Raw genomic sequence first — 14647 nt, forward strand, 5'->3', positions numbered from 1 at the left:
TCAAAACTTTTTTTAGAAATAAGGAAGTTATACATTCTGAATGCAGTCAAGATTTCTCCTGAGTGTAGATTTTTGAGGGATTTTTGTGGTGGTTGTTCTGACCTTTGCATTATTTGTTACATAGATTATGGACAATCTGTCCATAGAAGTCCTAGGAAGCTATGGATTTTCTAGGACATTAGCCATAACACATGTATTCTGAAGCTGGCTCAGACTAAAGGCCTGCTAAGTCCAATAATCCAACTGTGATAAAGCAGGTACCCCAAGAATTCACAAGTCGGGTAGGATGGACCTCCCAGACAATCTCTGTGATTTGTGGTTGGTCTCAAGCAGAGATGTCCTGACTTTAAAAATTGAGGGGACATTTTAAGTTACTATGTAAGCAGTACATTAGACAGTTTCCTGAAGTTAATGCCTCATACAAGATTCCCTTTTTCAGATGGTAAATCAGTCCTGCTGCATTGCTTCTGAGGACTCCTACTCATTCTTTAAGTGGGACCAGACCTTGGATTCTGCTCCAAAGTCCTGCCCTCAGCCTTGCCAATAACTGTTGGTAGATTTAGTCTTCATTATTCAATTATAAATGTTTACAATCATAAGTGACCATCATAATATCTTGCTGCAACTTATTATTTTAGATGTTTTGAGCAAAAAAAAGAAGAAGGAAAGAAAGGAGTGAGAATTTAATCATGCTTTTGTACTGGGTTAGAAATCAAAGAAAGTAAAGGATAAGGATCATTCTTCTTACTCTTTAGCAGAATGCTATGCATGGTCAGTGTATCAAGAGAAATGTAATAAGTTACTCACTGGAATATGTTATGCATTCTCTAAATTTACTTCAATAATTCCCACCCAACCCTGCTTGTTGAACTTTCTTACCATACCATGTAGCTGTATTTTTGTTATTATATCAGTACTGGTCACTGCCTTGAGAAACATCAAGGGGGAAAAAGTTCTTTGAATGTGTTATCTTTACAAGACTCAAGGCAGGCAGCAAAGACAAAATAGGCAACAGCATCTAGCCAAAGGGCTGGATCTTTTCCTTGTCCCCTTCCAGGGGCTGGATAATATTATTGCATAAAGCCAAAGATATAGCCTTTCTCTCAAACCCCATCTCTAAGCATCATGGTTTCCAAGGGAGAACTTTTATGACTCTTTTGACACACAAATCCTGGGACACGCCCATCAATCTGGTCTCCTGAACTTCCAGTTCTTAGGTAGTGAGCTATGCCATTTGTCTCTGCACTAGCTGTACTTGCAAGATCAGTCCCCCAAATTCCACATGTCCTCTGCTGAACCCTGATTGGTGCTGCATTTCTGGTTCTGATGTGGAAGTTAGTGCTCTGTAAAAGAACTAAGAACCATATCATGATACCTTTACACTCATTTGGATAACTGCTTTGTAGTCCCCATTGATCATTGTCCTATTCATTTTCATCAGCTTTTTTTCCCTTCTAATGTTTAATTTATATTCCCCAATTACTGTCAAATACTCTGGTTGTGATTCTGTCACAAGGAGTAACATCCATTTTCTTTTTTATTGTATTTGTACTGGTATGGTTATTGTGAGGTTGCATAGTATGTGATTACAAATTTTTCTCTACATATCTGCTGCCTGAAGACAACTGCAAGCAACTGGTTTGTAGTGCTATTTTTTAAAAAATAGAGCCAACCCAATAATCCAGAGGGTAATATACTTTATTCTACTGTGGCAAATGTCCTAAACTTCAGTAGGATGAAGGGAGAGATTATAGAAAATTCCAAGATTTTCCAAGAAATGTAAACGCCAGCTATGCCTTTGGTAAACTATCCAAATGTCAGTCTCATTTCCACCGTTTCCAAAGACTTTCCTCTCCCCTTTCACATTCTGAGTTGTAAATGTCAAAAAGCAGCTTGACAGCATTTTGATTTCTAACATTTCTCACTGGGCCTTTTATTGGTAGAGTACTTGTCAGTTTTGCCAGGTTTTTGACGTTTAAGGGGACAAATCAAAATAAAAGGAAGGTGGAACGGATATATTCATGGTCCACCAAAGGTTTAACCTTGATAGGCATATGCCTGAGTGTAACCTTAGTATTTCAGGACCACTTCTTCCTTTATGCTGTGCTAGATGTGTGTATTTACTATGGTTGTCAGTAGGGGTTAAGCTATGTTGCTGATACCCTAAATGACTTTCTCTTTCCTTATATATTCTCCAAACCTATATCATACCTGATTATTCTTTAAAAAAAAAGAATACATGAACATTTCAGATTTCATTTATGTTTGTTTAAATATGATAGTGTCATGAAACAGAATACATACACACACACACCAATACACACACAGACCTCCATCAGCAGAACAGCTGTGGCTTTGCAGTCCTTCCTTATGCTCCTCATTTCTCAAAACACAGTAGTGTTCATTTGGCTAAAACTGACTGTGCTCTCAGGAAATGGATGGGTGTTTAGACAGAGGGACAATGCTGTTTCATCTCTGCCAAGCAACAATACAACCAGGGAAAGCCTCATTACTCACTCAGCTGAGCCTCACCATCCTGCCCTCCTGCTTCCCTACTTGGCTCCACGCCTCCCTTTCCCTTCAAATAAAACTTTCTTTCAGCCTGCTCTGACTCCCATGCCTCTCCTTTCCTTCTCTGTCCATTCCTGGCATTGCAGCTAATTTCCCCAGCCTGCAGAGCAAAATGCGTGTAGTCCTCCGTGTAGAGGTAGAGGCTGTGAAGTTCCTCAAAGAAGAGCCACATCGGCTGGATGGCCTATTCAAGCGGTGCAAAGCAGTGACTGACACCCTGATGGAAGTCCGCAAGTGAGTGAGCCCTTCCTGAGTGAGAGGAAGCTCTATCGTTTCTCTTGGGACCTGATTGGCTGGGGTATCAGCATTCCTAGAAGATGTTCTTGGCTGTCTTGCAAATGTACTAGGACACATTTTAAGGGTTATATTCTGTCCCTTGCTTCTTGACTGGGGCCAGACATGCTTACTATGCAGATGGAAATACATTGAGTGTCTGCAGCCCATTCTCTGGGCTGTGTAATAGACTTATTTTAAGACTTGTGTCTTGACCCCCAAGTTCCCCTTATCACTGGCTGGGTTTCTACTGCCATTATCATCCCTATTACCATTACACCCATGTTTGCTTCTTCCTGATGACCACAGCTTCTCTTGTTCTTACTGATTCCAAGGAGTTACTCTGTTAATGTTGCTATTCATCTGTACATGCACACAGATTCAAAAATGGTCCCTCCAGGCAGACTAACCACAGTACATGAGAAGAGCCATTGTTAATATATTGCTGCACCTGTGAGCTTCTTTCTGAAGTCCCTGACCTGCTTTTAACTCTCCTTGCCCTTTTCCTGGTAGGCAAGTAGAGGAAGGTGTCTGGGATTCCTCTAGTAATCTTCTCAGCCAATCTCCAAAGAAGGTAGAGCTGGAAAGTGACTTCAGCAGAAGCTTGGATTTCGAGCTTCCCACCAGCCCTCCGACGAACCTCCATGACCTAACAGCTTCCACCGATAGCCTGGGCACAATCAGTTTTGGACAAAGCCAAGGGCAGAGCCACACATCCAAAAGTAGCAATCTATCCCGGGGTTCAGAGATGGTTGCTGCCAAGCCCCAGACAGGCTCTGAGACTCCCAGCAAGAAGAGTATGGACAGATCAGTGTCTGTGGAGGTGAGAGCAATTTATATTCTTTGGGCACAGAAAAGAGCAGTGTCCTTGAATCTACATGTGAACCTTTTGTAACTGCTAGCCCTTGGACTGGTCCAGGGCCTGATCTGGATTTCCAGAACCAGCCCAAAACATTTGGATGTATAAAGGGAGGAATAATAAGAATTGTAATAGGAGCCATTTGGAAGGCATCAGTTGAGAAAAGCTGTCCTAGCAGGAAATAATTTCCAGCCACTGATAAAACTGTCCAACACTCTTGGCCCCAAGTTCTTCCACCTTCCCCATCATTATCATCTCCATTCTGGGTTCATAGGCGCTTCCACATAGACTTTTACAGGAGAGTCAGACAAATGTATCTTCCATTTGTAATCTTCTTCTGTTTTTCATTCCTCCTTACATCTAAAAATGTATTAAGAAACATAGAAAAATAATACACTGAATTCACAAAACTGGGACACACAATATATAAGCTTATACATTCCATACACACACACACAAACACACACAATATATACATACATATATATCAAAAGACTTGTATGTCAGAAACCTGATGGAGTTCAATGGCCCAGTAAAATATCTTTGTAAGGAAACTATTTTCCTCCACAATTCCTAGGAGTGGATCAAACAGAACTTTTTGCAGCCAACGCTGCCCCCCCATTCTTCACAGGAATTATAAAACTTTTTCCCAAAATTAACTTCATATGCCATAAATAATAATGTAGCAATACATAATTTGGTAGACTTCACAATATTCAGCTCTATTTCAATCAGTTCATCATGGACTGAAATGTGCCTGGCCATCATCATCATTGGCACATATGGAAGAATTGTCTGGACTCCTTATATACACATATAGTAAAATACACAGTTCTTTGTACCAACAAGATGATTTTTTTCCTTTTCTTGAATAGCCATTTTGACCAGGATGATTTAGAATGTATAAATAGGGAGAGGAGAGGGTCTTAACTATTTCTCCAACTAAAATTTCCCACCTCAAATTGCTATGTATGTCAGCAGTTTTTCCTGGTATAGATTTTCAAATGTATCAATGGCTTTAATTCCCTACCTTATGGAAGCACTTCCCAGTGCCCAGCTTGGTTCATAATAGGCTACTCCTGTCTTAGGGCCCAAAGTAAGTTTTCATTCCAATCAAACTGACAATGTCTCCTTCTCTAACAAAAGCAGGGCTGCAAACACATTCTTATATTGTTCCCTGGCAAGAGGGAAAGTATGCAAAAAATCCAGCCCGGCCAATCACTGTTAGAAATTTTACTGTTATATGCATAGTACACTATAGGCTGGGCCGAGAGGAAAAGCAATAATCTCAGTAGACAGAGATTGCCTTTGACCTTAATAACTGCTGAATGGTGAGGATGGAGAGTTGAATTTTTCCTTCTTCAGTCACTACCTAAAAAAGACAGGGTTCTTCATTCATTGTCAGCCTTCCTATTTTCCCACCCACAAAGAGCCCCAGCACTTCTCCTTGGAAATCCAGAATTTGTCTATAGAATAAGCCATGTAATATAGATCCCTGCTGTACTGTAGCCACATAGTAGTTAATACAAGCCTACCTTGCAGGCTGCAGAACGAGACTGGGAGGAGAAGCGTGCAGCCTTGACCCAATACAGTGCTAAAGATATTAACCGGCTGCTGGAAGAGACCCAAGCCGAGCTGATGAAAGCCATCCCTGATCTGGAGTTTGCAGCCAAGCACAAGCAGACTTCCAGCAGTGGTGGCAGCGGAAGTGTGGCCTCCACCCCAGAGCACAAGCCTACCAAACCCCAGCATGCACAAAAGGCCACAACCAAAATGGACCCCAATGGTCGCCGGGGATCAGGTAAGACAGGCACAAAATTGTGTGCAGCTTCTAGGGAGAGGATCAAGCAGGATTGCGGCATGTGAGGAGAGGGTTTGACCTGTTCTTTCCTGGATTGCCGTCATAAAGAAAATCACTCCTCTGGAAGCATATTTGCCACAGGAGAGAAAAAGCTACCTGGCCTCATGCTCTGGTGCCAGTTTTGCTGTCCCCATATACCTACTATTGAAAAATAAATGAGTAAATAATTGTGTTATTTTATAATGGAAAGTGGATCACAACTGTGATAGATATAGTTGATAATGATGGATGGATGGATGGATGGATGGATGGATGGGCGGGCGGGCGGACGGGTGGTAGAAGATTGTTTTGAACAATTGCTGGTTTGTTTCCCTTCCATTTTAATGGCTTGTGGTTTGAACGATTGTGGATGGATTGATGAGAATCTTGGCCTAGGCACAGAAAGAATCTAAGAATAAACCAGGATATCACAATCTAACCATTTATCTCTAGTCTCAGATCCCACTAAGCTACTGTTGGAATCAATAACCCCAAAACAAACTCTGTTTTAGGACTGTGGTCTACTGTTGTAAATAGGCCATTGTTGGTTTATGTTCACACATCACAGCAGGGGTGTTATCTAAATTAGGCAACAACTGGTTCTAACAATATGCCATGTTAACCAAGCTAGTGAGAAATATCAAAATAGTTAATAATCAAAATACACTGTGTCTTTTAATAAGCTGCATTATTTCAACCAAGTTAAAAAAACATGGCAAGTCATAACAACAATAAAGCTTGGTAGTGCCATGACTCTTCACTCTTTCAAATAAGATATCACCTTGATATCACCAGTTCAGGAATCTGCTGTAAAAAATTACCTGGAATGAAATTTAAACCCTTGAGAAATACAGTAGAAGGTAAGACTACCAGGAAAAATAATACTCCATATAAAGAACTCTTTTTGAGATGGATAGCATTTCTTGATAATAAATGGTTTTTAAAAATAGTCACTTTTAAACTCCAATTCTAAATTCGCTGGTCACGTTTCTGTTTAGAATTAGGTTGCAGTAATGCAATTTATGTACATATTTTAAAAAATCATCCATAAACCATAATAATGTATATCAACTTCTATTAAAAATGAAATTCTTTAATAGATGCTTAAGTTTTAGTACTTTCAACAACAGTTAGAGCAGCAAAGCCCCAAACTCCAATTTTTCCTGTCCTTCCTGGACAAGCTGTCTGTCTTGGAAGCCTGGAGCATGACCTTTTCAGGACTGCCACTTAGCCTGTGCATTCAAAGTCTGATCCCTGTCCTTCCCAGCCTGCTGTCTGGTACACACCTGATCCTAGTGAAAATAAAGTCCAACAGTTCAAATTACATATGATGGTAAGTCACACATGTGTTTCTGCCAATTCCTGAGAGCATTTTAGGGGCTATGACAGGAAATACAGTGTAGAGGCAACTGTAGAAAATTGAATGGAGGGTTATGTAGTAACAACACTTTTAAAAAGGTAGGTCAGCAGGTTGGAGGGCCTAACTTATACCTTCTGTGGAAAAACTTGGAAAGTCCTTTGAGAAATATTTTACCTTCAACCAGTACTTTATTTACCAGAAACAGGAAAAAAATGCAGATTAAGTATGAGGCGAGTGTAGCCCTCTGCTGATTTGTCTCATGTTCTAGCATCATCCCTGTAACACTGGCAGCCTCATATAATTTGTCAGAAAAGGAATCCCCATAACTGGTTTAGTTGTTTGGGGTTTTGGAGTGGGCTTTATTTTATTTGGGGAGGGGGCAAACTGCAAGTTCCTCCACCCCTTAAAACTGCACATTTCACGTTTTCCTTTTTAAAAACTGGTCTGAAAACTGACTAATCATTAGTCATGGTGTATACACTGCACAATTCATACTAATATCGTTATCTTTCTAGATGAACTGACGGTGCCCAGATATCGTACAGAGAAACCTTCCAAATCTCCCCCTCCCCCCCCACCCCGGCGAAGCTTCCCATCTTCTCATGGGCTTACTACTACCCGCACAGGAGAGGTGATTGTCACCAGCAAAAAAGAATCCAGTTTCATGAAGGTACAAAGACCTTTTTCCCAATGAAGAGGTACAGTCCAGTGATGCCAAATAGAGCCTGGAGGTTTAGCTTTGTTCTTCTCCCTCTATTCACAATTTTTCCTTTTGTTTTTATGATACTAGAAAGCTGAATCAGAAGAGCTGGAGACCCAAAAGCCGCAAGTGAAACTGAGGAGGACCGTGTCAGAGGTTGCCAGGCCTGCTTCAACACCCCCCATCATTGCTTCTGCCATCAAAGATGATGATGAGGAGGATAGGATCATTGCTGAACTTGAGGTAGGATGGGAAGGGCATTAGACTAAAAGCATGGTATGAAGTTCTAGAGTTTTGCAAAGAAAATATTTTAGAACTTCAACAAATTCACAGAGAAATCTCACCAGAGTGGATATTTGCACAGGAGAGATTCTTTGTGCTGATTACTTTATGGCTGAACATCAGCAAATAAATAAATAAATAAATATTCTTCCTAGAGTTTTCCCATGGGTACGGGGTCCGCTTTTCGGATCAACAAAATGTTGGTCCGTTAGTTGCGACAGGAATTGACTGACTAGCTTGTTGCCCGAGCCTGATGTGGACTGAGGGAGAGTGACTGGCCCAAAGTTGCCCAGCCGGCTTTCATGCCTAAGGCGGGACTAGAACTCACAATCTCCTGGTGTCTAGCCTGGAGCCCTAACAGCTAGACCAAACTGGCTCTCTACTAGCAAATATATATATATAGAGAGAGAGAGAGAGACTAAAAGTCTTGTGTCTGTTTGATACTTTGTGACCTTTAACTGGGCGAAACGGTGCATCATAGGGCAATAATTTTTGAACCAAGTACCTCAAATGGGCTAACTTACAGAATGTGTCCAAAATCTGGGACCCATGACTCCTGTGGAATTGAAATTTGGCAAATTTTATAAAACATTTCATGACATGAAAATTATCATAAAACATTTTATGACATAATGCAAAATTGCATAAAACATTTCCTGTGGTCAATTCCTGATGTTTGACTGCTATACAGCAAAACTGGCTACTTTTAAGGCAGATGTGAAAGGTGAAAGGTCCCTTGTGCAAGCACCAAGTCATGTCTGACCCTTTGGGGGGACACCGCTTTTGCAACATTTTCTTGGCAGACTATAGTGGGGTGGTTTGCCATTGCCTTCCCCAGTCGTAATTACCTTTCCCCCAGCAAGCTGGGTATTCATTTTACCGACCTCGGAAGGATGGAAGGCTGAGTCGACCTGAGCCGGCTACCCGAGAATCCAGCTTCCACTGGGATCAAACTCGGGTCGTGGGCAGAGTTTTGGTTGCAATACTGCCGCCTACCACTTTGCACCACACGAGGCTTTCAAGGCAGATACATCTCTGAATATCTCCCTGAATTTTTAAGAATTTTTCCAGTGAAATCAGTACATTAGAAGCTCTGCCATTGTTGAAGGCATTGAGGAATCTGGTAAAGAAATATCTCTGAAGTAGTCTGATTCCTAGAGATTGTACTCCTTGACTGCTGAATCTTTCATCAGCTAGAAGACTCCCAAAATCTTCATACTTTGGAACAAGCTCAAAATGTTCTCTATTGAGCAATTATCTGGTTGCCATTATTTCATTAGGTATTTATTTATTTATTTAAGTTGCTATTGTAGCAAACTTTGACAAATGCTTATTGGATCTGCCTATTTTTATGTCACCAGGCAATAAGAATTGAACAGTTAGGGCCAGCGAACCACATGTAGCATGCTAATATGTGTCTGGTTTGCACATTATATTAACCCATATTCTCTTTTCTCGCCATTTATTGATTTGGAATACAGACACAGAAGGGGAAGGAGAATTTATTTTTTCTCCAAGTTTTTATGTTCCAAATTACCCCCTCCAAAGTTTCTCTCCTGCAGTTTCAAATATATGTTCACTCTTACAAATACATTTTTTAAGGTTACTATCATGTATTTCAACTAAGCTTCATTAATACATTTCACCAGATAGATTTGTAAGTACTCACAGAGCACTCATGGACCCATTACTTGTAGTGGTCTAAGTCTGTAACTGACTGACTGACTGACTGACTGACTGACTGATACATTTCAGCATTGACAATACCTTGAAAAACATTGTATAGGTCTGTTATGACATCATTATATAGTAAGTCAGTCTTCCTCAGCCTGATGCCCTTCAGGTGTGTTGCTCTTCAACTCCCCCATGGCCAGTGACTGTGTAGGATTGGAGATAATAAGACTGGATTTCCAACACATCTGGAGGACATCAGGTTAGGAAAGTCTGCAGTAAAGAGTCTGTGCTGATCAAGCAATGACTGCCTTGCTGATTTTTCATTGATGTCTAGGGAAAGCCAATTTTTGTATAGCTTACTATATAACCCAGGAGAATTACTGATAATTCCAATAATATTTCTTTTGTCTAAAACTCAATTTTATACAAGATCTCTGAATTGGCTTGAGAATGCCTCTCAACAAGCACTGTATAGATTTTTATGTATTTCCATAATGTCCATGTAAAAATAAACATTTTATAAAACTCAGATTTATTTATATACTACTGTATCATATCAAACTAACAAAATTTGCACACATGTAACTGTCATAAAATTATTTAAAGATAAAATTTAAAAGGTGATGGGGAGAAGCTCTGGAAAATATATCTTAAACAAAGAACTCTAAAAATTTATTGAACTATTTGAAAGTCCTCTTCGTTCCCTTTTTTGACTAAAAAATCATTAGTACAGATGTTGACAAACAGCACATATCAGAAATCCATTACTGCAGATCAGATATTCTATAATAATTCGTTTGGCCATCCAATATATAAGTAGTTCAGGAGGGATCAAAGTGCCACCATTTTCCGAGTTTTGAGTTACCCAACTATCTTTTCCAATTCAAAAAATAAAATAAGACATCATAAGCTATCACACTTTTTGGGCCATACAACTGAAAACTTGCAGGTCCTGAAAGTTTCCCCAATTTCCTAGATTTAATTGCAGTCAATCCCTTAAAGGGAAAGAGCAGAGGATGATGCTAACCTGCAGTAGGTACCTCACATCCTAGAGAAGAAACCCTGTCTTATAATCTATTGGTAGAGCTATTCAGTTTGGTAGAACTGTATGATTCAGAATAACATTTTAAAGATTGCTGCTTAGAGTCTGATATTAATTAGAAACAAAGCTACTGTATTATGGTGGTGTATAATTTTTAAAGCTAAAACTTAATAGCTTACTGGATTTCCCTTCCCAGTAGAGGTACTTGGTACAATATAATAATTCTGTATCAGAAGCATGAAGCTTTCTGTGACCATATTTAGCAAAATCCATAGATCTATAATATTTAGGAAATGTATATGATGGGTTAGAGGTTATTCAAAATCCTCTTCTAGGGATTTAACTAACCATTGCTTCTTTTTTTAGAAGTATATGCAAAGATACAAACTTGAACAAATACTTCTCCAGGATCCAGTACAGCTGCATAACTAAGTCCCAATACAAAAAAATCCCACAGTATCATCTGCTTAATAAAATCTTCACCATTCAGTAGAGATGCATTCAGGGAGGGACCACTTCACAGATTTATCTAAATTGTTGTCAGATGAAGCTATTCACCCTGCAGGAACATGCTCTGAAATAGCTATGCATCTGTCATATATTTTAGCTTAGCAAAGAATGAGATATCAGGAAATAATCTATACCCCACCCCACTCCCCCCAAAAAGGCAAAACCAAGTTCTGTGCCAAGAAGGAAGAAAGGTGTAATTATATTGGAAAGAATTTTAAAAAATCAAATATCTATTAGTTTATGTTCACATAAGTGATCCTGCAGATTACAAATTCAATAGTGTAATTTGGGTGGAGGGTATGACATGGTACAAAGGAGTTTATTTATAAGAATTAAAAGATCCAAGGTTTGTAAGATCCAAGATTTGTTTCAGGTGCCCCCAGTTAATATATGGTCGACTGACTTGGAATACAGCATTGAAAATGGAGATAATCTACAGTAGTATAGTATAGATCAGCTTGAATAACCTGAGTCTAAAAGCAAAATGCAGAGAAATCATACCATTTTGTGGGCATCCAAATAATAGAATGTACCCTGCTTAGATAATTCTGAATATTAATTTTTAAAATATTAGGTGACCCACACATCAGCAAGAGGTACAGATGTAGAAATGAAGCCTTTCTATAGTTTGGGGTTGGGGGTCAGAAAATGTGTGAATCTTCTGTTTGTAACCTAGTAGCTACCTGTGACCATGCCACTAGCTGCTCATTTGGCAGTGTATGTCACTATGATGCATTGTTTACATGGTACTTTTGCGGAATGATGACAACATTCAGGCTTTCATGGTGTTAATTTGACACTAAGGAACAAGGAGAAAGGCGGAAGCAAGGATAAATCAAGGAAATTTACCTCCAGCTCAGTTCTGTGAATTACTGAAATTTAAGTAAAAGCAAAAATAAGAGATCGTGTCAAATCTTAGGTGATTTTTTAAGAAGTGTTAGAAATAATCATACTAGGTGGATCTTTGGTGGGTCTTAGTAAAGATGGATCAGTGGAATTTTTCCAAGTAAAGAAATAGTGTATCTTCTGAATGCAAGAGATGGAGTCTGGCAAAGAATCACATTTATCTCTTTTTCCTGCCTGTGAGTTTTCTAGAAGCATCTGACTTTATTTCAGATAGGCCATTTGTAGCAATACTTGTTGAAATTAATACTGCTGATCCAAATGGTCTTACTATATTGCAGATTCATTAATAACATTAATGGTTTTAGAAATAATGAACTTGGATATAAATAAGAAGTATAAAATTGCCAAAACTATAGATTTATTGGGAGCTAAAAGGGGCCCTGAGATAAACTTTTTGCCATGTCTTCCCAAACACGTATTTTTAGATCAACATAGTCTTTACTGGATGGGCTAAGATCAATTTAAGAATTTGGGCCTTAACTTAAGAGGATATCAGCTACAGATTGTAGAAACAAGCTTCAAGAGTTGTTATTCACCAACTTCCATAACGTAAAAAAGATATGTGTTGTTGTTTATTGTTGTATTCCTGTTTCTATAGGTCATGTATAAATATGCATTAAATACAAGCAGGAGTCCTCATAATTACATTACATATCTTGTAAAGTCTGACCACAGATAGACTTTAAATAGCTACGTTGAAATAGATGAAATAGACAACGTAGCTAAACTTTGTGGCCAGATCCTTGGTTCTCAAGTTTGGAGTTCTTCTCTTTTTCAAAGCTCCATTTTAGGCATAATTTTTAGTGTTCTTCCTTGAGCCAGAATTAGCAATCCTCATTATTTTGCTTTCTGTATGTAAAAAAACAACCACCTTCCATGTTCTGACTTCCTCAGGTATTTCAGAGAAGCACTTCATTTATTCCTAAGTTTCGTTGTGACCAACCTGTGCCAGCCACAGACATGTGGCCCAATGGGGCCACCCTTGCCACCAAAGGATGGAAGGTAACAGCCGTTGTTCAGATGGATTACAACTCCTTTCTTCTCCTCTTCTGACTGGCTACCAACTCTCTAACAGGGGTCCAATTTCTTGTCTACAGCCTTTATTAATTCACCTTCCTCTTTCTTTCTCTAAATTAATCAACTAATGGCTTTCACTCTATCTCATCACCCAGCTGACACAACGTAGTGTGTATTGTGTTGATACAAAACTGGGGGCCCAGTGGGTACTAACTGTATTGGGCTGTTACAAGTGGACAGAAACTACTGGGGGAACTAGACGTGAGTGGAATTTGTCTAGTTTATTTGTTTATTTATCAAATTTAGTCACCATCCATCTCACTGCTCCTTATTAGTGACGTGTATCTCACTCTTTTGTACTGAATTGCATTTTCCTTGCTCTTATAAAGAAAAGAGATATTCTGACCAAATTTAAGCTAAGTCCGGGTACTCATTCCCACACCTGCTAGTGCATTTATTCTGAACTGGGAAATGCTGCAACCTCAACTATTGTCATATTAGTTATGACTTGACAAATTATTTTATTACCTTTGAAAATCAAAATATTATTATTGTTGTTGTTGTTTTAGAAATAATGAACCCCCTTATTGAATACAAATAAGAAAAAAAAATAGTGATTTCTATTCATATGCATCAGTCCTGAAATTACTGGGTTTAAGAAATGCCATCCCCTCCTCTTGCATAGGGACTTAAGTTCCAAACATGTCGAAGAGACTACTGATAAAATGATGTGGGTGTAAATTGGACAATGGGTTTCATTGGTATTCAGGGAACCTTCATTTGGGATTGTGAAATATATTTTCCCTGGATTCCACTGGCCCTGATAGATTGCATCTCTCACCTGTTATATGTGGCTGTTATATGAGGAGTTGCCTGGAGGTTTGGAGGAGGAGTGGATGGTTTGGAGATGTTTAAACAGACTGCACACTGGTTTGGCCAGAACTAAAGATTATATGGAAAAATGGGGGTTTCTCCCTGAGGGCAAGGATATTTGCCACGAATGCGGCAATATTCAAACAACTACCGATCTTTTACAGTGCCCTTTGGGACAGACAGGCACACAGAGTGACTTACTGGTCAGAAACACCTCTGCCATCAATGTGGCCTGGTATTGGGCTTAAACTATATAAATTTTATCTTTTTATTAAATGTTTTTAACTTTTAAACTTTTAATGAATACTTCCCCCTTTTCTATCTCCTGCGTTTCCGACAAGAAACAAGACGAGATATGTGGCTTGACTTGTATGAGTTATCTATTCAACAGTTAAGTTTTGGGGCTGCAGCCGATGTCTGCTTAGGTCAAGCTGAGCCTGGATTGCACAGACAAATCAGTTCAAGGCGGGCAACTGACAGTACAGTGAACTCCGTGGGAGCTGTAGTCTGCAGAAAAGAATAAAGATTATTCCCTGTGACTAGTCTCTCTAAACTATCATTACTGAGAATATTTCATGGCTTCAGGAGGGAAGCTATGATGTAAAACTTACATATATGCGTCATGAAGTTTGTAATTTTTTATTACGTATTTCTCAGCAGCCGAAAGAAGGTTGGTAAGGGTCTTGTTTTATTTGCTCGCTTATCTTGGGTTAAGAAAACCTAAACTCACTGTCTTCCAC

The 14647-nt window shown here is 39.2% G+C and overlaps 1 protein-coding gene across 1 annotated transcript in view; it reads left to right on the top strand.

Annotated features, from left to right (window-relative positions):
* The window catches only part of SRCIN1 (SRC kinase signaling inhibitor 1), a 142140-nt gene that overhangs the window by 107688 nt on the left and 19805 nt on the right, over positions 1–14647 (top strand). Inside the window, exons 11-15 of the mRNA XM_063302068.1 lie at positions 2658–2805; positions 3358–3667; positions 5246–5504; positions 7419–7573; positions 7694–7846. Of these exons, the coding sequence (XP_063158138.1) occupies positions 2658–2805; positions 3358–3667; positions 5246–5504; positions 7419–7573; positions 7694–7846 (1025 nt within the window). The remainder of the gene's footprint in view (positions 1–2657; positions 2806–3357; positions 3668–5245; positions 5505–7418; positions 7574–7693; positions 7847–14647) is intronic.

The sequence above is a fragment of the Candoia aspera genome, chromosome 4, assembly GCF_035149785.1.
Source record: "Candoia aspera isolate rCanAsp1 chromosome 4, rCanAsp1.hap2, whole genome shotgun sequence".
NCBI lineage: Eukaryota > Metazoa > Chordata > Lepidosauria > Squamata > Boidae > Candoia > Candoia aspera.